The sequence below is a fragment of the Sus scrofa genome, chromosome 1, assembly GCF_054392235.1.
Source record: "Sus scrofa isolate SSC_HxYL_T2T_F1_AM1 chromosome 1, Sscrofa_HxYL_maternal_Yorkshire_Landrace_v2.0, whole genome shotgun sequence".
Lineage (NCBI taxonomy): Eukaryota > Metazoa > Chordata > Mammalia > Artiodactyla > Suidae > Sus > Sus scrofa.
Window position 1 is genome coordinate 201,752,777 of NC_139383.1, and position 24,090 is coordinate 201,776,866.

At 37.5% G+C, this 24,090-nt stretch overlaps 1 protein-coding gene across 16 annotated transcripts in view; it reads left to right on the top strand.

Annotated features, from left to right (window-relative positions):
* The window catches only part of SYT16 (synaptotagmin 16), a 295,384-nt gene that overhangs the window by 199,984 nt on the left and 71,310 nt on the right, over positions 1-24,090 (top strand). For 2 of the 16 annotated variants that reach the window (XM_084983014.1, XM_084983017.1), the window contains 2 exons: positions 6,316-6,415; positions 8,816-8,897. The exons of 13 other annotated variants lie outside the window; for them this stretch is intronic. In XM_084983014.1, coding sequence (XP_084839140.1) covers positions 6,404-6,415; positions 8,816-8,897 — 94 coding nt within the window. In that variant the 5' untranslated portion in view covers positions 6,316-6,403. The remainder of the gene's footprint in view (positions 1-6,315; positions 6,416-8,815; positions 8,898-24,090) is intronic. One more of the 16 variants, XM_084983021.1, reaches the window with a different exon arrangement.

The window sequence follows — 24,090 nt, forward strand, 5'->3', positions numbered from 1 at the left end:
GCCTGGGAACCTTCATATGCTTCGGGTGCAGCCCTAAAAAGCAAAAAAAAAAAAAAATTGCACCCTATTTTAAATGGTGACCTGATCATAATCCCACTGAAGACTATTATTGCAGCATTCAAAACCTTGGAGATCAGCAGCCGTAGGAATTAGTCAATGGAATTCTTTTTTTTATAAAGAAATCCTTTCACCCTTCCCCTGACTTATACACTCGGATTAGCCAAGGCAGTTGATTTTATCTGGGTTATTTCATAAATTGCATTTAATGGTTCATGAAGAAATTGGCCTGACATCCTGGAGTTATGTTGAATTCTAAAGATTTCTTTATTTTGTGATTCCTTATTTTAGTGGGTTGTAAAGAACTTCAGAGATTTTAAAACCTGTAAGATGTTCATTAATTTCATTTTTTAAGGTGATTTTCCTCCCTCCCTCTATAGTAGATAGGTAAAAGTAAATTAACATGTCATCTTGCTCAAGTTTGCGGCAGGTTTATATAATTTTTTCCTTATATCCCTATCACCTTCTTTCTTTCTTTCCTTCTTTTTTTAAGGAAAGTAGCTACAAAGCTAGCACCTCTCTCTAAAAAAACAAGCCAAAAAAAAAAAAAAAAACCCACCAAAAATCCAGATCTTTGGAGAGTTCCTAAATTTACCTATAAATTCTCCCAGGATATGCTGAATTGAATTTGGAAGGTTCAGTTACAAAATTTCCACATTTTCCTAGGGAAGTGGGGGCGCGGGTGGGGGGCAGGAGCTATTAAGGATTTTTCTTCATTTCCCAGGAGGCTTCCAAGTTTTGACTTCCCCCTCCACAATTTATCTTCACCAACCGGCCTTCCTGATTCTCAGCAGAAACCGTGTACCCGGGCCTCAGCTTCAGTGGGCTCTGTCCATGCGAGTGGCGTCTGTGACACTTAGCCCAAATTCTCAGTGTGCACCAGGAAACTCACAGGATCAAACTGGACATCACTGAGTGAGCTGGCAATTTGGTCCTGAGCATGGCCAGAGCGCGGGTCTGGGAACCGGGGCTCCCCATTGCTGGTGCAGGCCGCTTGTGCCCCTTGGCGGTGACCTGCCAGCAGGGAATTTCACACGCATTTGACCACTGTGGGTCTTCTCTGGGAACCTGAGTCCAGAGTCCTCAGGGTGCAGGTGGTTTGCAGAAAAAGGAAAGCTGTTAAGGTTCACATTCGTGAGGGGTGACATTTTATTCTTTTGTTAGAGTGTGAGCTGTTTCTGATGTTTAAGAAGTGTCTACTGAAAATGGAGGTGCTCTTCTCATGGTTTTGTTCATTGTTGGAGATTTTCTTCTTAATCCATCCTCACCTAAGAACTCTTCTTGTATAACTATTAAGCTTTTGTTGTGTTTTACAGATGTTTTTCTGAATCTGCTTTATCTAGTGTTAGCTGATGATGGGCGGGGGTGACTGTTCCATTGTCAGTTTTTATTTATTTTTATTTTTTGGTTCATATTCACTCCAAGAGGCAAGATGTAGAGCCTCCTTTATCATTTATCCCATTCTGTCTGTTAATCTGTTTCAGGGGTGTCTTTTCTAGTCCATTAGCCATTGGACAGTTTTCTTTACTCTTACTGAAATATTATTTATATCCAGTGAAGTGCAGGAGTCTCGAATGTACAGCTGGAAGAATGCTTATCTTTCCACTCTTGGAATTACCACCCACATCAAGGGAGAAACCTTAGACCACTTCCTCATGCCTGCTCTGTGAGGTCACCACTGTTGTAACTTCTATCACTGTAGATTAGGACACTTCTTTCTATTCCAAGTTTGTTTAGGAATAAAATGGGAGATACATTTTATTATATGTTTATTCTGCATCTATTGACATAAGATTTTTTCCCTCCTTTATTCTGTTACTAGGTAGATTGTATTGGTTGATTATGAAATATTAAACCAACTTTACATTTTCAGAATAAATCCCACCTGGTTATGATGTTTTATTCTTATTATTTATCAAGGGATTTGAATTTAAATATCTTGGTTATGATCTCTAAATCTTTGTTCCTGAGTGATAGTGGCCTGTCACCTTCTTTCCTTGTAATGTCCTTTTCAGGTTTTAGTACCAAGTTTATGCTTGCCCCATCACATGAGATGGACAATGTTTGCTTCTTTTTTTCTTTTCTCTTACTGTGTTTGGTGTTCTTTCTTCTTTTAAAGTAGGCAAATTTCACTAGTGAAGCCATCTGGGACTGGAGTTTTCTTGGTGAAAAGAAATTAAATAATTGATTAAATGTATTCAGTAGATAATAGACCTTTCAGATTTTCTTCTTCTGTTGGATCTTTTCTAGTATATAACTTTTTTCTAATGTATACATTTAAAATTATGTTTTCTTAACAATACTGATTTAGCTGCCTCTCACACATTTCATATGTTATATTTTCATTATAATTAATCTCAATGTATTTTCTAGTTCTTTCCCAAGTGTCTTTCTGGTTACCTTTCTTTTATTTTTTTCTAGTTTAACTGCCCTGTAGTCAGTGAAAATACCTGAGATTTCAATTCCTTGAATTTTGAAATCTATGCTTTCATTATAGCATATCATATAATCGATTTTTGGTAAACATTCCATGTAAACTTGAAAAGAATGCACATCATGAAGCTGTGTATTAAATATATTCTCTATGTTATGGTAATTTGGTTAATTATATTCCATTTTTATATAATCCGAGTTAATTTCAGTTTGTTACATCAGTTTTGGAGAGGAATGTTAAAACTTTTAAATATGACACGTTGTTTAGGGTTGTTATGTCTTCCTATTAAATTGACCATTTTTATGTATTAAATACCTTTTCTTATTTTAAATAGTATTTCTTGCCTTAAAGTTTACTCTGATATTAATATAACCTTACCACATTACTATTGGTTATTGTTTGCATGTTAAACCTTTTTTCCTTTCCAGTTTTGTCAAATTTAAAGTGGTTCTTTTGTAAATAGATAGACAGTTAACTCTTGAACAACAGGGGGTTGGGGCACTGCCCCTTCAAGCCATTGGAAATCTGTGTATATTTTACAGTCAGCGCTCCTTATACTTGTTTTCTCCATATCTGCAGTTCCACACATGGCAGATTCAACCAACCATGGATCATGTAGTACTGTAGTGTTTACTGTTGAAAAATATCTGTGTTTAAGTGGGCCCATACAGTTGCTACCTGCATTGTTCAAGGGTCAACTGGAGTTGGATTTTTAAAAACCTTTTAATCTAGTGTAACTATTAAGTGGACTATTCCATCCATTTATATTTAATGTTGTTACCGATATATTTGGGTTTCAGGCATTCTTGGTTTTCTTTTGTTTTTGTTTTTTTTTACCTTTTATTTTTTTTCTACTGTACAGCATGGTGACCCAGTTACACATACATGTATACATTCTTTTTTCTCACATTATCATGTTCTATCATAAGTGATTAGTTCCCAGTGCCATTCTTTGTTTTCCTATATTCATTCTCTCTGCTCTTTGTCCCATTATATGTTCTTTCTTGCCTCTTGGATTAATCAAATGTATGTATTAGGCTATTTATTCTTAACTTTTTAGTTAAGTATTCTTTTATTCTTTAGATGGTTACTCTAGAGATTATAATATTCACTACTAACTTTTTAAAGTGTACTCTAAATTAGTACTTTTATCACTTTCTGAACAACGCAAAAACTTTATAACATTCTAATTTCATATATCCACCCCTATACTTTCATATTTCTGTGGTCATATCTTTTTTTTTCTTTTTAGGAAAAAAAGAAAAACCTTTTTATGGGAAAACTTTTTATGGAAAAACCTTTTATGGAAGTTCCCTGGCTGGGGGTTGAATCAGAGCTGCCACAGCAATGCCAGGTCCAAGCCGGTCTGTAAACTACACCACAGCTCTTAGTAACCCAGTTCCTTAACCCACTGAGCAGGACCAGGGATCAAACCTGTGTCCTCATGGATACTAACTGGGTTTGTTACTGCTGAGCCACAGTGGGAACTCCCAGTCATATCTTCTACTTACACAAATATCTTAAATCCCCAAGGAGTTGTAATTAAGTTTTGTTTTTTATTGTTTTTATTTTACCACTTCCTGTGTCGTGTAAAGACGTTATAACAGTCTAGTCTTAATTCCTGCCACTTATCCTTTGTTGTCATATATTTACTTTAACTTATGCTTTAAATTTATAGCATATTTCTATTATTTTTCTTCTGACAATTATCCTTTAGAAAAATTAGAAATAATAAGAAGATAATTTTAAAATTTACCTTCATTTCTAGCACTCTTCATTTCTTTATGTAGTTTCAAGTTTCTGTCTGTATTATGGTTCTTTAGTCTGAAAAACTAGGTCTTATAATACAGGTGTGCCGCAAATAAATTCTCTGTTTTTGTTTGAATATGTCTGTATTTGTATATCATTTATGAAAGATATTTTCACTGGTCAATAGCTTTTTCTTTTCTTTCAGTGTGTAAAGATATTACCCCATCATCTATTGTGCATACTTTTGACAAAGAATCTAAAATAATTCTTACCTCTGTTCCTCTATATGCAATGTGTCCTTTTTTTGTCTGACTGCTTCAAGATTTTTTTAAAGACTTTTTTTTCAGCAGTTTGAATATTGTGTGTATGTGTGTGTGTGTGTGTGTAATTTATCTGGATTTGTGGTTTTTAAACTTCTTAAATCAATGGCTTGCTGTTTATTAATTTGAAGGGAATTCTTGGCTTTTATCTCTTTAAACATTCTTTGCCTCTGTTCTCTCTCTCTCTTCTCCTTGTGGGATTCTAGCATCTCATATATTATACCTTTAGATACTGACCACAGTTCTTGGATATTCTGTTCTTTTTTTATCTTTGTGTTTCAGTTGGGGTACTTACCACTGACCTTATTTTAACTCTGTATTTTTTTTTCCTTTACCATGTTTAAGTCTAATGTGATTCTATTAAAGGGATTCTTTGTCTCTTACAGTGCTTCTCCACCTGGATCTTTTAAATTGTTTCCATCTCTGAAATCCCTCATCTGATAGGCGCCTGCTATCTGCCTTTTCTGTTAGTCTTTAATATATTAATCATTGTTGTTTTAATTTTCCCGTCTGAGTTCTAGCATCTGTTTCACATTGGGGTCTAGTTCTCTCAATCACTTTCTCTCTTGATAATGTCTTGTTTTTTTCCTTGCTTTTTTGGTATGTCTCATAATTTGTTTCTGAAATCTAGGCATCTTAGTAAGGTATACAGATTGAGACCTGAGGTGAAAAGTATTTGTGATCAGAAATATGCATACCTTATCTCCTAATACACCTTTAATGTGAGGAGTTGAGTCAAAATAATTAAGATTTGAGCTGGGTTTAGGTTTAGTTATTGCTATTTTTACTTTCAATGCATCAAAGACTTAAAAGTATTCTAGTGCAACCTAGGGGCAGGTTTTCTTAATGTTTGCCCCACCCCTAGGTTTAAGTGTTCCCTTTGGTCTCCCCATCACAAGTCTATCTCCACACTCTTGACATCCCCAGCAGGAGACTATCGTTTCTTTCTATTATGATATTTGTTAGCCTAGAGGGCAGAGTGGGACAGTGTTCTCTGTTGCTCTGGTATATATAGTGTTGGCCTTGGGGGGGTGGGGTCTCCCTGACCGTGGCATTCTTGGTAATCCTGCCCCTTGTCCAGAGGACAGCTTATGACCTGGATGCTGCCACTTTCTGCTGGTAGAGTTAGAGAGTTTTTTCCTTTCCTTTTCTCAGCTACAGAGGTCTTCACCTGTGCCCTAAAGCCAGGAGAATTTTCTCTCTTTCCTCTAGTGGGTTATGTCTCCTATGTCTTGGGGAGAGAGAGGAGAAGAATCTGTGTTGACTTTGTCCATTTTCCACAGTGGCTGCAGTTTTCTTCTAGCAAGACTGCACCAAGAGGGGCATTATCTCTCGTCTTTCCCTTCAGTGTTTCTTATTAGTTACCAGTGAGGATAGTTGAGAAGGGTCTATGAGTGGGTAGAAATTTCTGCTGCGTCTGCAGCTCCTAGAGGTTTTATGCTGTCACGCTAACTCATATTTGGATTTTAACAATTTGTTAAAAGTTTTAGCTAAACTATTCATAATGGCTTGACGAGTCCAGGGTTTATCTCAGGTAAGCAGGTTTTATTGTCTTGTATCTCTTTTGGAGGCTCTTGTCTTAGATTTTGAGTTACTTGGTTTCCTTGAAAGTTAAGCTCTCAATAATGGGTTCAAGAAAAGTTGTAATTTTGCAAAAAAAATTTTTGTTGGGGTGGAACATAATCTGTTGTAGGAAGCACGCTATAGTTATTGTTTAAAAATCCAACTTATATCCATGTATTCTTTTGTTTTCAGTCCTTCTGCAGTTCCATAATTCCACATTGGCTCATTTCCATTTAGTTTAAGAATTCCATTTAGTACTTATAGTACCAGTCAGCTGCTTATGAATTTCTCGGTATGTATGTGTTTGAAATGTATTTGTCTTTGTTTTTGAGGTTTATTTTTACTCGATATAAAACTCTAAATTGGTAGTTATTTCTGTTTGAGTATTTTAAATATATTATTCTAATGTCTCAACATTTGTCTTTTTTTTCTGTTAAATATTTAGACTTCAGTCTAATTATTGCTTCTTTGAAGCTAATGTGTTTCACTCTGACTGCTTTTATGAGTTTGCCTTATTTATTTGCAGTCTTACCAGAATGTGTTTAGTGCTGGTTAGCTTTTTATTTATTTTCATAGGGCTTGAATATGTGGTTTGATATCTTCCATCCCTTTTGGAGGATTTTTTGGCCATTATTTCAGAAACTACTCCTGCCACATTCTATATTCTTTTCTAGGATTTCATTTACACACACACATATTTCATAAGTTATTTGGGCTCTTTTACCATATTTATAATATATTTTTTCATGTGCTCCAAAGTGGATATTTTCAGATCACTATGTTCTACTTTGTTTTAGTTTATATGCTACTGAGCTCATCAACTGAATTCTTCACTTTAGTCAGTGTTTTTCTAAGTTCTAGATTTTTCCGTTTGACTCCCTTTTTAAAGAAACAGATTCCAGGTCTCTATCTAAATCTTTGCTTCATTTAAAACACATTCTTAATAATTTTAAGGTTCTTGTTTGATAATTCCACTTTCAGAATGAATTTGGTTTTGTATTTTAGTAATCACAATAATCAGTGAGCAAATGCTAAACATAATGGAATTGTAGAGGCTCTGGATGATTTTGTTTTCTTCCAGAAGAGCCTAGTTTTTCTGTTGGCAGGCATCTGGAGTACCAGTACCAAGATTATCTTGATACTTTTTATAATTTTTTTAGACTTTTGGAGGCAGGTTTATTTCATTCTTGGCTTTACTCCCTGAGATGTCTCTTATTCCTAATCTGTAGTGCCTCTGGGGTCTTCCTTGAAAGAGTACTAATCAAGTTTATTCTACCTTCAGTGAATTTGACTTCCAATCTCTCTCTCTCTCTCTCAAAACATGAAATTGATTTTTTTTTTTTAAATCTATGTTTAGCTTTTTAGCCTCCCAGCTGTCAGCTTTCTTAAGTGCATGTACAGCTTAGGAACTGGTCGACAATTTGAGGTGGATTTTCTACTCAGATTTTTCTGAGGCTACGTCCTTCCTGAGATTTTGCCTTAGAGTCTCAGCTGTTTTTGGATGCTCCCAAATCTGATCTTTTTCTAGCTCCCTACCCTGGGATTTGGAGATAGTGGAGGTGGGTGTGTAGTTCACAGTCAGTGCTTTCTTTTTCTCAGGGATCATAGACCCCAAGTCCCTGCCTTTGTTGGTTGCTCTTGAATAGCTTCAACATTTGTTCAAACAGTTGTTTTAAATATATTTGTGTTCAGTTTTTATAAATGGTTTTTTATGACAGCTATTCTTTATCAGAATACTACTCCATCCTTAGTTTTTTAATTGTATCATTTTTCTACCTCATACAGCACATTTCAACTATCTTGTTTTTAACTAAATGTTGGTATTCTTTGTCAACATATCGGTTTTGCTTGTTTGACTCTAAAGTTCATTTGAGAAATATTTTACCAAATTCTAATAAAAATCTTATTGTGTTAATCCTGTATAAAAATAAGAGAAAGTCTTTAAAACATGCCTTTATGTTTGTAAATGTGGAATATTTTTCCACTCTCTCCTATTGCCCTTTTATAAATATCATTAAAGTAGCCCAAATATGAACAAAAATTCGATGGTCATAATAATATAAACACCAAGTTGGGAGTTCCCATAGTGGCTCAATTGGTTACAAAACTGACTAGAAGCCATGAAGACATGGGTTTGATCCCTAGCCTCGCTCAGTGGATTAAGGATCTGGTGTTGCCCTGAGCTGTGGTGTAGGTTGGCAGATACAACTCTAATTTGACCCCTCGCCCAGGAACTTCCATATGCCACAGTGCGGCCCTAAAAAGCAAAAATAAATTAATAAATAAATAAAAATAATATAAACAGTAAGTTAAGATTTAACAAAAAATTTTTATGTACAATATTTGGACAAAAGAGGAAGAGGATGGGAGTAGCAGTGTAAAATAGATAAATTCTCACCTACCATGATGGTGATTCTGTAGACAGTGTCTAAACCTGAGAAGTTAAAAACAAAGTGTAACTTTTTAAAATGGAGGCAAATGCCAGAAGAATGAATTCAAAGAGTTTAAAATATTTTTCTTTCTGAGGAGAGGAATTGAGAAGTGGGACCAAGGACTGCTATTTTTTATTATTTTGCATGAATACTTTTGATATAGGAAAAGTGACATATATGTATTATTCTTAGAGTAAAACTTACATAAAATGAGTTGGTTTGTTATTTAATAGACTTTGTTTTTTATTTTAAATTCACAGCAAAATTGCTCAGCAAATACAGACTTCCCTCCTGCTCTCCCCACCATGCATGGCCTGCCCCACTATCAACATCCCCCATCAGGTTGGTCCATTTGTTATAACTGATGAACCTACATTGACACATCATTATCACCAAAGACATAGTTTACATAGTTTACATTAGGTTCACTTTTGGTGTCAATACAGTCCATGGGTTTTGACAAACATATAACCACATTTATTCTATAAGCTATTATAGTGTCCTAATATTCTCTGTGCTCTGTTCATCTTGCTCTCCCCTTATAAACTCAGGCAACCACTGGTCCTTTTACTTTCCCCATAGTTTTGCCTTTTTAGGCTGCCATGAACTTGGAACCCTGTATCATGTATCTTCTTCATATTGGCTTATTTCACTAGTAGTATGCATTTAAGGTTTTCCCAGGTCTTTTCATAGCTTGATGGCTCATTTTTAGTGCTGTATAATATTCCATTGCTGTTATTACCACAAATTATTTATCCATTCACTTATTGAAGGACATCTGATTGCTTCCAAGTTGTAATTATGAATAAAGCTGCTGTAATATTTGTGTGCAGGTTTTTGTGTGAGCTTAAGTTTTCAACAGCTTTTGGTAAATACCAAGAAGCATGATTGCTGGATCAGATGGTAAAAGGTGAAAACTTCCAAATTGTCTTCTTTTTGTCCCTGTCCTTTTCTTTGATGAGCAAACTTCCCCCTTCCTTTATTTTATTTTTTTTATTAAAGTATAGTTGGTTTACACTGTTGTCCCAATTTCTGCTATACAGTAAAGTGACCTAGTCATTCATATATAGTATCCCCTTTACACAGTGGGAGAAGAGGAGTCTCCTTGACTCACATTTTTTCCATAATAAAGTATATTTCAAATTTTCCTGTCGTGGCTTAGTGGTTAACAAACCTGACTAGCATCCATGAAGATGCGGCCTGGCCTAGCTCAGTGGGTTAAGGCTCTGGCGTTGTCGTGAGCTGTGGTGTAGTTTTCAGATGCGGCTCAGATCCCGCATTGCTGTGGTTCTGGTGTAGGCCAGAAGCTACAGTTCTGATTCAACCCCTAGCCTGGGAACCTCTATATGCCGCTGGTGCTGCCCTAAAAGACAAAAAGACCAAAAAAAAAATTGTATCATAATTACCCACTCTTTGTTCTTTCTTTCACTAGTTTATAAGCCTTATGGAGGCAGGTGTCCTATCTGTCTTATTTACCACTGTAATACCAGAATCACTACACAGCCTCGCATGTAGTAGGTGCTCAGATAAAACTTGTTGAATAAATGAATAATATATTTTCCTAATAATAATCTGTTAGATTTTCCTTCAGGACCAAGTATCTATCTATTTATAAGCACTTTATTAACAGTTGAAAAGAAGGTGTCTTCTCTGCTTTTAAGGGACAATTCTTGATGTAATGCAGTTATTAATTATATCCATATTTTCAACCTCTTTTTCTTTACTTGATCTGTCAGAAACTGAAACGTATTTCTTCATGTATATACTAAAATATTTTTTTCATGATGGTGATGTCTTCCTTGTGGATTTTCTCTTTTATCATTTACAAAACCAACTTCTCTGTCTACTTAATGTTCTTTGCCTTAAACTCATCTTTTCCTGAAATTAATCTGAAAGTTATTTCATCAGAAAATCTGTGGGAGGGAATTCCCATTGTGGCTGAGTAGAAATGAACCCAACTAGTATCCATGAGGACACAGGTTTGATCCCTGGCTTTGCTCAGTGGGTTAAGGATCCAGCTTTGCTGTGGCTGTGGCATAGGCCAGCAGCTGCAGCTCCAATTCGACTCCTTTCCTGGGAACTTCCATATGCCCATGGGTGCAGCCCTAAATAAAAATAAATTAAAATTTTTCAAAAACCTGTTGGAAAAAATGAGGAAAATTCCCTGAGAGCGTGTTAAAGGTCTATCTTTTTCTATTTCTTCTCCTAGCATCTGTGACTTTATCCATAAGATGCCATATCTGGCTTCATATCCCAATTCAGCCTTGTGCATGTTTCATCTCTGATAGCAGTGCTTTCCAGAATAACTGTAGACCTAATGGTATAGGGAACCAGAAAAGAGAAATGGCTTTAGCATCTCAAAGGCAGGGCAAAGAAAGGGGAATTTTGGTCTGAACTGAATACCTTGTCTTTTGGTTCATAACTCTAGACCTGGTTTCTCGAAGGGTGTGGCAGGAATGGGCATAAAAGATTTTATATCCAGAGGCTATTCTGATTGGCTGGTGCTAATGTCTGATTCGCTGTTAAAAATGTTGTATATCACCCTTCTGTCACTTTATTATCCTGTTTTTTAAATTGAAGTATGAGTTTGCCATCCACTATATCTCAACGTGGCCTTACAAGGACTGCATTCATATGCAGAGGTGACATTTCACTGATCATTATCCTTTGGTTCCTCCAATGTCATGACCTTGCATGTTTGCTACTGTGTTGGGAATTTCAATCTCCTTGATCTTCCTACTAAATTAGGCTTGGGTACCTGATTGGAAACCCAACTCAGATATCTCAAAGCAGCCTTCTTCTGTTTCTTCTGTTTTCCCTAAACTACTTGAAAAGAGCCTTTGTATTTCAGAGGGAATTTTGTACTTTGTGCAATCAGTTCATCTCTGAAGAGCTGCTCATTTTTATTACAGAGACTTTTATTGCTTTGGGTTGTGTCAATGTGGGATGTGATTCCTTAGGAAGAAGAAACCTCTGAGTTTATACACCAGAAAGAATTATCTTTATTCTCTGCATCCCTAAAGGCTTTGGTGCTCGACCTGTGCTGATCCTGACCTGGCCAGGCTTTGAATGACAGAATTTCCTCATTTGGGTTGTGCACCATACAATGCCCTGAATAGTCATTTATGTTTGGCCTCTGTCTTCAGTTGGTTGTCTTGCACCTGTTCGATTAGAGCCTCAGATAAGTGAATTGTGTGCTTATTGGGTTATATTGGACAGTATAATGGTAGTGGTGGTGATGGTTGTTATAACTGATATCATTTCTTGAACACTAACCAGGTGCCATGCATTTCTAAGTGCACAATTCTAAGTGCTTTGTATGTATACATCTATAAATACTATTATTGACTCCATTTTACAAAAGAGGAAACTGAGGCACAGAGGACCTATCAATAGTCTATGGCAGAGCAGGATTTGAACACAGACAGCCTGGCTCTTAACCACAATGTTATGCTGCCTTTATGAATAATTAACCCATAGCATCCCTTTGTTGAAACTTTTGTGTAAGTTGCAGAATATTTTATATGAATTTCCATGTTAACTATAGTTGGCAACATAGAATTAAGAATTATTTAAAGGACCAATTAAAGAGAACAGGCTTAATGATTGAATGAGAAAAGTCACCAAAGTGTAAACATTTGAAAAACTAAAGTCTTCTATTATTATTACAACCAGTGTTGGTATATATATATATATATATATATATATATATATATATATATATATATCTCAGTAGAGTACAGACACAACAATTTTGGATTGGGCTTTAAAGACACTGTGAAAAGGGACCTTGAAAATAAATTTATAAATGTGAACTTGAAAGTACTAAGGATAGACAGTACCTTGAAATGTAATCAAGAAAAAAGAAGTAGCAGCAATGGGATCCTGCTGTGTAGCACTGGGAACTCTGTCTAGTCACTTATGATGGAACACCGTAATGTGGGAAAAAAGAATGTATGTATGTATTTGTAACTGGGTCATCATGCTGTACAGTAGAAAAAATATATAAATAAATGATTAAAAAAGAGAAATAGAAATGTTTCCTACCAGCCAACAATAATAAAAAAAAAAAAGCAGGAGGAACTTAGTGAAATGTATTAGGTATAATAAAAGTTAAGTATAGAACACTTCAATATCAAATTCTGGGAGCTATTTCTTTAAAACAAAAGTAGCTACATCTATTCCCCAGAGAAAAATTCATTCAGGGGCCAGTGGTTAATGCAACATGCGATGCTTTGCACAGTTTCTTTTCATTTGAGTGGTTCCCATAGGTCCAGCCTAACATCGCAATTAGGAATGAAATGGCTCTTTTGGAGCAACGTCTTAGTTGATGTGAGGTGAAAGAAATAAAAAGAGCCCCCATCACCTTACTCTCACACTGGTGGTGGCCACATTTCACATTGGGAACAGACAGTCAGGCTTTTCTGCTGCACCTGTGTGAACAAATAGCGATAACTACTGGTAGTTTTTTTATCTTGATTGTAAGGCTTCTTGATGCATGTATGGAGATCATGTGAAACTCTAAAAAGGGTATGTAACACTTCCTTTTGGGAATTCTATTCCCAGAATAGCACAGTTCTTTGAAATCCTCATTTAAATGTGCTTCGTGATTTGCAGAAGGTGAGAATGCTCACACCTGCTTTGCAAATTGATAAACTGTGCCCTAAATTCCTAACAGGTGGTTTGCTTGAAGTCAGGTAGTGAGTCAGCAATGGGACTACCAAGAGACTCCAGTTTTTCTGTCCCTACCAGCTCCCTGCAGGAGGTCTCCCAGCTCCCTTTTAACCTTAGGGAATTGGAAAACGAGCTGAGTAATAGGGAGAGTTTGCTGGTTTTATCAGTCTGAGGTAACTGCCTTTTTGTGCGTGTGTGTGTGTGGACACATTGGTGTATTTGTGTGTGTTTCTCTGTTTGCCTATGTTTTCTGAAACATTTTTGCCAAGTGGTATCTTCTTCCCACTTCCCAGATGGTAGTTCTGATTTTTTTTTTGTTTTGTTTTGTTTTGAAAATTGCTCACATATCAGGAAGCTTCATTTGCTGGTTGACAGATTTCAACAGCAGCTGGTAGGTGACCACCCTCCATCACCCACTCCTCCCACCCTCTTCCTTGGCTGGGCATCAGCACATAGTGCAGGAAAGCTATGGGATATTCAGCTCTGTTAAGGAGGTCTCAATATCAGGAAAGTTTGACTATTATTGAAAAGATTCAATACAAACCCAAATTGAAGTGTGTCTTTCTGCTTAGATGAAGGCTATTTTTGAAAATCTTTCTCTGACTCCTTTTTTTTATCAGAGCTTTTTCTTTTTTAAAAATAATTAAATCACTTATTTTTTAATGAAGTTAAAATAATTAACTGCATTCTGTTTTTATAGTTCTCCAAGTAATAATAGTACATAAATATCACATCAGAGCTTTTTCAGTAGAATGATATCTTTATCCACTTGAACTCTGCTGCCGGGGGGAGAAAAGTTAGATTTGAAAGTGTTATAAGCAGAATTTGTTGAATGGAATATTGAAAACACAACCAGAAAGTGATGAATCCCTTCTGTAGATCATTTTGAACTTCTTAGCATGACAGGTTGTACTGAGATAAAGTGTGGCCTTGATTTACCTTAATTGGTTGGGAAATAAAAGATCTGTGGGGGCCATCCCCATACCAGTCCAAATTCTATCCAGTTTTGTGCTATAAATTTTGTTTATTACTCTCTCTCTTTCACACAGAGTTGAACTACCTATTTCACTTCCTTGCCAGGAGCGGAACGTAGCTTTGATCAGGTTGTGAAGTGGATATAGAGGTTTTCATTTGCTCTTTGTTAATCATATTCAAAGGTGGTTTTAGCCTTTCTCTAAGTTAGTGAATAGAGTATGCTATCATTTTTTTGGCCATGCCCACAGTGTATAGAAGTTACCAGGCCCATGATCAAACCTGCGCAACAGCTACGACCTGAAGCACAACAGAGATAATGCTGGTTCCTTAACCCACTAAGCCACCAGGGAACTCCCTAGAGTATGTTGTCATTGATGGAAGCTAAACATAGATGAACTAAAACAGATTTCCTGGCCTTTTGTATTCATAAAATGAAAAGCCACAAAGAAGATCAAGGCCATGATTTCTCTGTTGCATTTGGTTGTTAACAAATGTCAGAGCTGTCACATTTTTAGACTTCAGGTTGAAGAACATGTACCTTGGAACCAAACTGTCTATAGTTAAAGCCTAGGTAACTTTGGACATGCTAACTAACATCATCTGTGCCTCGGTTTCCTTATCCATAAATGGGGGGAAATAATAGTACCTGTCTCATAACATTGTTATGAGGATTACGTGAGATATTGAAAAGCACACAAGCTACAGAGAATAGATTTTCTTGAACTATTAAAATCTACTTAGTTTAATATTTTGCATGTTGGCATTAAAGTTTCTTTGAAAATACATGCAACATGTAAAAAGGTAAAAGGTCACAGTGCACACATAACTACAGCCTCTTGATATTAAAGATAACCATGTCCTCAAAACTGACTCCTACTTGGTTGAGTTCAGAGAAAGACTTACAATCTGGGTTTCGAGTGAGCTAAACTGCATTAATTTGCAGGTCTATTCACATTTAGCACAAACACTATAGTTAGAAAAACACTGTTCAGAAAGGGAGATGATGTTCACAGTATATTTCAAAGGTGGAAAAAATAGTTCAACCTCATTTGAAAGGCAAATGGTTACTAATCTACATGAACGGATAGTTGAACTTTGGGGCATCTTTTCCATTCTACTAATCATGAAAACAAGAATGGCAAATGTGAGCCTGAAAGTGAGATAAACAATAGTGTTTTAGGGCTAAAAGTAATTTAGAAATCAGAAGAGTCCCCACATATTACAGTCAAGGAAACAGGCCTGCAGCATACGGTGGACTTAACTCTAAATCACATGAATAGGGGGTGACAAGGGACATGCATCACGATTCATGCAGTGACTCAATATCCAACTCATGTCCCTGGGTAAATTGGGAAATCTGGATAAAGTGGTGGCTCTCACTCAGTGATCCTTGACACCAAGGAGCCAGACCTTGGACTGAAGCTCAGAGTGGGTGGTATCTCTGTGTGTCAGAGCTTTGTCAAGGAGGAAGGCTTTAGATTTACTTGGTACTGAAAGTCTGTTGGGAAATGAGAAAGAGTCTCTGCCAGAAAGATGGACTTCATCTGAACCCTAAGAGCAAGAGGCTGCAGATACTAAAATCCTAAAAACTGTAGCAGCACAATTTCCAAACTATAAAAGTGGAAGGGAATTGAGCAGAGTGCAGAAGAGCAAGTGAATTACCTTGACAGTGGCTGGAGAGGTTAGGAGGGAATTCAGTTGCTTTGGTAAATAAAATGGGAATGATGAGTTCATTTGTATTCTTTTTTTAGATTCCACATATAAGTGATATCATTTGATGCTTGTCTTTCATTGCCTAACTTCACTTAGTATGGTAATTGCAGTACAGAAACAGATTCACAGACTTGAAAACAACTTATGGTTAACAAAGGGGACAGGCTGGGGGAGGGATGGATTGGGGTTTTGAGACTGACACATGCACACTGTGGTATATGGAGTGATTGTCCAACAGGGACCTGCTGTACAGCACAGAGAAATCTACCCAATATTCTATGGGAAAAGAATCTGAAAGAGAATGGATATGTGTACATGTATAACTGAACCACTTTGTTGTACAACAGAAATGATCACAACTTTGTAAATGAACTCTACTTCAATAAAACTTTAAAAAATGAAAAAAAAATTGTCAGTTACCCCCCCCCAAAAAAATGAGATAGATGACCCAGTAAATTGAAAGAAAGGCAAGCATAGGAAGTGGAAGGAAAGTCAAGTTATAAAAGAAAAATGGGGGAGTTCCCATTGTGGCACAGCAGAAACAAATCTGACTGGTCTGATATCCATGAGGATGCGGGTTCTAGCCCTGGCCTTGCTCAGTGGATTAAGGATCTAGCATTACCATGAACTGTGGTGTAGGTCACAGACATGGCTCAGATCTGGAGTTGCTGTGGCTGTGGCATAGGCCAGCAGCAACAGCTCTGATTAGACCCCTAGCCTGGGAACCTCCATATCAGGTGTGGCCCTAAAAAGACAAAATAATAATAATAATAATAATGATTTTTTTAATTTTTTATTACTCAATGAATTTATTACATTTATAGTTGTACAGTGACCATCACAATCCAATTTTTTTTTAGAAAGCAGGATGTTTATTTTTTTTCTCCTTTTTTTATTACTCAAATGAATTTATCACATCTGAGTTGTATAATGATCATAACAATCCAATTTCACAGAATTTCTATCCCACAACCCCCCAAAAAGAAAAGAAAGATTGTAGATGCTTAAAAATAAAAAAGGTGAACATTTGCATTTTTGTCAGAAACTGAATATCTTTAATAAAATTCAAAATTTTATAGAAATATAGGATGTATTAAGATAATTTTTATCATTTTATTCATTATGGAAAAGCCACTTATTATATCTGGGTTTTAATTGCTTTCCCTGTAAGATAAGAATTAAAGTAACACACCATCCTAAAAGTGACATTTAGAAGGATCAAGAATCATTTACTTAAAAATTTTTCCAAATAATGACAATTTCAATTCTATTATTTTGTAGTATCCTTTAGCATAGGATGCTTTTGTTTACCCAATACACAACACATTCTTATTTGAATTTATAAATACATTCTTTATTTGGGTTTATAAAAATGAACCCATATAGCATAATGATACTGAATAATTACAATATTTTAGGTGTAAGTGCCTGGTTACTTTTGCAAAAAAAGTCTCATCTAGAATTTGTTGAAAATCTGTTTAAACATAACCTTGATAGATTAGGGAGCTTCCAAACCTAGGTTAAAAAAAAAAAAGCTCTTTTGAGGTAAATTTAAAAAAAAATAAAAACCAATTGAGGGTGGGTTAAAGTAGGGAGTGGATAGAGTTTTTTTGTCCTTAATTATTTTGAGAATGCCCATCAAATTTGGTTTATTTTTAACTCTGTGGTTTTAGAAATACACCAGCTATTAAATATACTAGAAAGTAATACTAGATCATAAATTACAATATCAGCGACCTTTTAAAGACATTTCATGAAATTTAAAGTATCTCTGATGTTTACATAATAAACCTAAGATAAATTGGGAGTTCCCATTCTGGTTCGGTGGGTTACGAAACCCCCACATGAGAATGTGGGATGTGAGTTTGATCCCTGGCCCTGCTGAGTGAGTTAAGGATTCAGCATTGCCATTAGCAGTGGTATAGGTCTCAGATGTGGCTCGGATCTGGCATTGCTGTGGCTGTGGTGTAGGCTGGCAGCTGTAGCTCTGATTCAACCCCTAGCCTGGGGACTTCCATATACTGTAGGTGCGGCCTTAAGAAGAAGAAAAAAAAAATGGGCAAAGGATGTAAATATTTCTTCACAGATATACAAATGGCCGATGAGCACATGAAAAGATGCTCAACATCATTAGGCATTAGGAAAAAGCAAATTAAAAGCACAATAAGATAACATCTCACATCCACTAGGATGGTATAATAAAAAAGAGGTAATAAGTGCTAGTGAGGATACATCAAAATGGGAATCCTCATACACTGCCGGTGAGAATGTAAAATGGTGCACCCTCTTTGGTAACATGGAGTTACTACATAATTCAGCAAGCCCACTCCTAAGTATGTATCCAGGAGAAATGAAAACATATCTGCACAAAAACTCGTATGTGAATGTTCATAACAGCATTATTCATCATAACTTAAAAGTGAAACCAACCCAAATGCCCATCACTTGATAACTGGGCGAATAAAATGTGGCCTGTCCCTACAATGGAATCTTATTCAGCTGTAAAAAAAGGATAAAGCACTGATCCATGCTACAACATGGATGAACCTTGAAACATTAAGTGAAAGAAGCCCGTCACAAAAGACCACAAACTGCAAAAAACCCCTTTTATATAAAATGTCCAGATTAGGCCAATCTAGAGAGTCAGAAAGTAGGTGAATGGCTGCCCATGGCTGCGGGGAGTGAGGTGGTTGGGGTCAGGGTCGGGAGCTGATGGGTAAGACATGCAAATTTCTTTGGGGGATGATGAAAATGTTCTAAAATCATGATAGCTCTATAAACCATTGAAATGTACACTTAAAATCGGTGAAATGTATGTCAAGTGAATTATATCTCTATAGAGATATAAAGCTGTTTAAAGAACCCCAAACCCTCCTCCCCCCAGAATAAAAACTGTCTCTCACAGTCATCTTCCAGAAAGTGACAAAAGATTTACTGTGGAGGGTGGATTTGACTGAACATCATATCTGCAGGCCACAGTTTTCTGAGTTGGTCTTGTGTCTTTTTTGGCTATGACAGATACAGTGTCTTTTGAAGTGATTTCAACTGTTTGTGTAGGTCTCTCTGTTTTCCTGGTACACTAGGTGGGTAATTTTTCAGAGTGGAGAGTCAAATCTTGCCCCTAAGGTTCTGTGGGGTCTGCTGGCCCCTGCAGGCTGTTTGTTGCTAGACTCAGTAGCCCCCTTGAATCCAATTTGCATCATGATCACTTTTAATGTATGGTCTAGAACACAGCCTGAAGTAGTTAGTTCCAAGGCACATAGCCCAGTTGCTTAGCATCTTATTTTTGAAACTATAAATTGTTTCTCTTTGTGCTTTATACTGCTTTGATTTTTACCTTGTCCTAATTATTTGGTCAGATGATTCTGTTCATCTTTTTAACTCATTATAATAGCTCTTAACAATATTGTCCCATTTAATTAAGAGAAAAAAAAATGAAGATAAAGAGAGAATACAGGAGGAAAATAATGAGTGCAAATATTTGTAATTTTATTAAAGAAATAAGTAGATATCTATCTGTAGGTTTAGCAAAAAGAATTAAAATAGGAGTTCCTATTGTGACTCAGAGGGTTAAGAACTCAATATAGTCTCCCTGAGGACGCGGGTTTGATCCCTGGCCTCGCTCAGTGGGTTAAGGATCTGGTGTTGCCACAAGCTGTAGCATAGATTGAGGATATTGCTCGGATCCAGTGTTGCCATGGCTGTGGCATAGCCTGAAGCTACAGCTCTGATTCAGCCCTTAGCCTGGGAACTTCCACATGCTGAAGGTGCAGCTGTAAAAAGAAAAGAAATTGAAATAGATTAATAGAAGCTAAATTTGATAAACAGTAATTCATGGTTATACACTCAGCCCCTGCTTACCAATGGTTTCTGTTCCAAGGGTTTCTTGGTAAGCTGTTTGGAACGTGAAAGGCTCTCTCCTGTTAAGAGTTGGGGCTAAAGTCCAGACCACAAAAGCCCATTTAATCTGCATGTATCAGAAATACACAATGAAGGGTTGTATGAATGCTAATGAAATATGTAACAGATCCATTTAACACATCTGTACTAAACACCCACTCTGTGCCTGTTTATGGTGATAGGTGCTTTTCCGTGTTAGCTGCTTTGGGGCTTCCATTTCTTTCCACTACAGTTGGATGCGGCTAATTAATTACCGCTTTCATTTAATAAATATTGAGCAGCTGCTGTGGGCCTAACAGTATGCTGTCTTGGCTCTGAGGATAGAGAGAGACGGACTCCGCTCCCACTTTTAAGGAGCTGGGCCAGAGGCAGATGTTGAATGCATGCGTGAAGAGCTCGGAGGATGGAGGAACTGCTTATTGGCTGCCGTTCTGGACTTGGCAGTTGAAGCTGTGGGTGGTCAGAGATTTGCGGGTTGAGTTTGTGGACTGAGCAACGTGCTTAGGGTAGACCCCTATGGAGCACTGGTGCCAGGAAATGAGCAGGGAGGATGGAGAGGACCACGAGTCTGCCTTGCTGTGGAAGACCAGGTGAAGAAGATCCTCGGTGGCATCACATACTGTTAGCAGATCGTCAAGTAAGACTGAAAAGCAGCATCCTCTGTGTGCAGCACCAAGGGTCAAGCCATTGTGTTTCCTGGACGCCTTTGCCTCTGGGCTACAAAGGCAGGTCTCAGGTGCTCTGAGAACCCAGGTCCCCACAGTAAGTGAGTTTTAAGGGCAAGGGCTTTTTGCCCCTTTGCCAAATTATGGCAAGAGCCTTGTTGACAAGGTCCTTTTAGTTTTTTAGTGTTTGCCTTATATTTTTATAATTTCTTCACTTGTTCTGTGCTCTCTCCAACCCCTAGAATTATGTTTTATTTGGTAAAAAGGACTTCTCTATTGTCTCAAATTTTTTTAGAATCTTTGAGATTCCTGCATCTTAAAACAGTATTTCTTGGGAGTTCCCTGGTGGCCTAGAGGCTAAGGATTCAGCATTGTCACTACTGTGGCTCAGGTTTGATTCCTGGCCCAAGAACTTCTACAAGCTGTGGCTGAGGCCAAAACAGTTTCTCAATAAATGTTGTGGGAAAAAGATTTGCATAGCTTGGTTAAACACCAGCACATGGGCTGAGATGGCTCTTCTAGAAATCAGACACATAAAATTAGCTTTTATCTTAAATTGGTATTCGCAGGATTATCCTTAATACAAGTGTACAAACCCTTGTGAGGAATTCTAAAAATCTAAGACACTGAAAACTGGAATTTTTTTAAAAGGTTAGAGATGACTTGAGCTGAGATAACATTATTTGGAGCCTTTACCTATCTCTCTTAGAGTGAAATTTGCATGTTTTAATTATTAATGGGTTTCATTACAAGGTGCTGCCCCAGACCCTCCTAGTGAGTGTTGAATAAATTATGGTATGTGTACCATTTTTCCTTTTTAAAAGCCAAGATAACCTGAATTCTGAAACATGTATAACCTCAAGTGTTCTAGCAACAGACTAGATAGCCTTTGATGTTACTGACCCATCTAGGTTTTTTTCTGCTTGCTTTCTTTTGCGGGGATGGGGTGGGCTTCATCTGCAACATGTGGAATTCCAGGGCCAGGGCTCCAACCTGTACCACAGCAGTGACAATGCTGGATTGTTAACCCACTGAGCCACAACAGAATTCCTATTTCTGCTTTCTTAAATAAGCCTGCTTTTCCTGCCCACTTCATGCCCCCCTCCCAAAGGTTTTTGGTATCATGGACGAGAGCTGGTGGGATTATAATCACCTGGTGAGAGCCAGGTTGTTCATTTATTGTGCCTGACATCAGGCCCCGAGCCTGGTATCTCACAGGGTCAGTGCTGTGTATTAAGAGATGGACTTGGAGTTCCCATTGTGGCTCAGTGATTGGCGAGTCCGACTGGGAACCATGAGGTTGCGGGTTCGATCCCTGGCCTCACTCAGTGGGTTGGGGATCTGGCGTTGCCGTGGGCTGTGGTGTGGGTTGCAGACACGGCTTGGATCCCGAGTTGCTGTGGCTCAGGTGTGGGCTGGTGGCCGACCCCTAGCCTGGGAACCTCCATATGCTGCAGGTGCGGCCCCAGAAAAGGCAAAAAGACAAAAAAAAAAAAAAAAAAAAAAGATGGACTTTTAAATAAGTGAATTTCCTTCCATCACCTTTGCTTTTCCTGTCCCAATTCCAAAATGGCTATAGCTCCACTTCGTCATCTCTAAATAGGAGGTAAGCAGGGTTTTTACAGGGCACAGGTATGGCCAGTAGCTTCATCCTATAGACAGCTCTGATCAGCAGATTTTGCTGTTTGAAGTGCACTTTACATATTCTGAGCCTTATCAGGAAAGAATGCCCCCCAGTTGGCATTTCCTGCTTTAAGCACAGGAAGGAAAAGTAGTAGTAGCATGTGTACCAAGATTTCAACAATCCCAGCAACTGTGGATGAGCAGAAACTCTTTGGGCCCCACTTTGATCATGTTTGTCCTTTGTCATTTGAGGCCTGGCCTGTTGTCTTTCATGATCCCCTGGCACCTAGGGAATGGAACACCTGTTATATGTACATTGCCTTGTGTTTACCAAGTAGAATAGTGTGATGGGAGGAATATGGACTTTGGAGTCAGACAGAGCCTAAACATTACTTAACTTTTGTGGGCCTCAATAACTTCATCTTTTGGGTGAGGAAATGATTGCTACCTCTGAGGATGTTATAAATTTTAAATGGGATATTCAATGTAAATGTTTCGCCTACAAATGATTGCTTTGGATCCTCACAACCTTAAAAGGGAAACCAGAGATCACTATTTTCTTATATGTATGAAGAATTGAAGGCTTGGAGAAAGTCAGGTAACAAATGGCAAGTCACACAACTAACAAGTGACAGAATCAGAGCTAAAACTCAGGTCTTTTGGTTCTAAATTCTTTGCCTTTCACCTTTGCTCTTCATCAGTATAAAGGAGTGTATTACTGAACGTAGAGGGAAATCCTGAGAGAGTTGAGTTCAATTCAGAGAATGTTTTCCTTATGGTGACAGTGGCGAGTGTGTTGGGCTGTAAAGGCCTAGGGCAGACCCTGCTTCCAATGAATCCTGGTATTTCAGGGACAAGGCATGGGGCCACTTCATCAATATGAGTGACATGCTGTGGAATCAGAGAGCAGTCATGGTATTGCAAGGCCACAGTGTTCTTATAGAATCATAAATTTGTTTTAAACTGAGAGGACCCTCAAAGATCAGCTTATTCATAATATTTGCCCTGTCTGTGTGTGTCTGGGGTCAGGGGATATGTCAGCTGTGAGTTGGGGGAGGGAATCAAGGATAAAATTCCCTTGGGGAAATAAGACACAAGCAAAAAAAATGTTAATGAAGTTTAAATAGTCTAGATAGAAGATGTATCACAAAGCAGTACATACTTATTTGGTTAATGAGTTATGCAGATAGCATTTATTGTAGGAATTCAGAGTGGAGAGCAATATAAAGTTCCTTGGCGAAGATTTCATCATTATGTGTTGACAGAGGCAGATTAAGAATGGAGATCTCATCACTCTCACTTATAATGTGCTCTTTGCACTTTACTACACTAGTCAGAATCCTTCTGGGTTTGACAGAAATCCAATCAAAAAAGGCATAAGGGAGCATGTACACATGTGTATATGCACGCATACACATGCACACATGCACAAACACAGTAGAGGCTTTTGGCTCACAGAAGTAAAAGCCCTGTGTACAGGAATGATTGGCTCCATTTCACAATGGGTATTAGTATCAAAAATTCCTAACTCTTGGTTCTGCCTCTTTCTGTGTCAGTGTCTTTCTCAGGCAGGCTATCCCCCAGGTGATGGTAGATATAGCTTATCTCTTACTACCTTGTGCACTCCAGCTGTAGGGGGGTGTGCTTTTCAATATTTCCAGAAAAGTTCTGAGGCTGGCTGTCATTGCCCATATCTGTGTTTTTTGTGTATGGTAAAATGAAGGAATGAGGGGTCAGCATCACCCAAACTTCGTGGATTGAGATTTAGAGAAGCATGGTTTCTTAAAAGAAAATCAGAATATCATTACTGAAAGAGACAGAAAGGTTCTGGAAGGTCAAAATTAACATCTGTATCTTCAACACATCAGGAAACCTGATTCTTCTAGCTCTATTCTTTTTTCCTCGAGATTGCTTTGGCTATTTGGGGTCTTTTGTGTTTCTATACAAATTTGAAAATGGTTTGTTCTAGTTCTGTGAAAAATTCA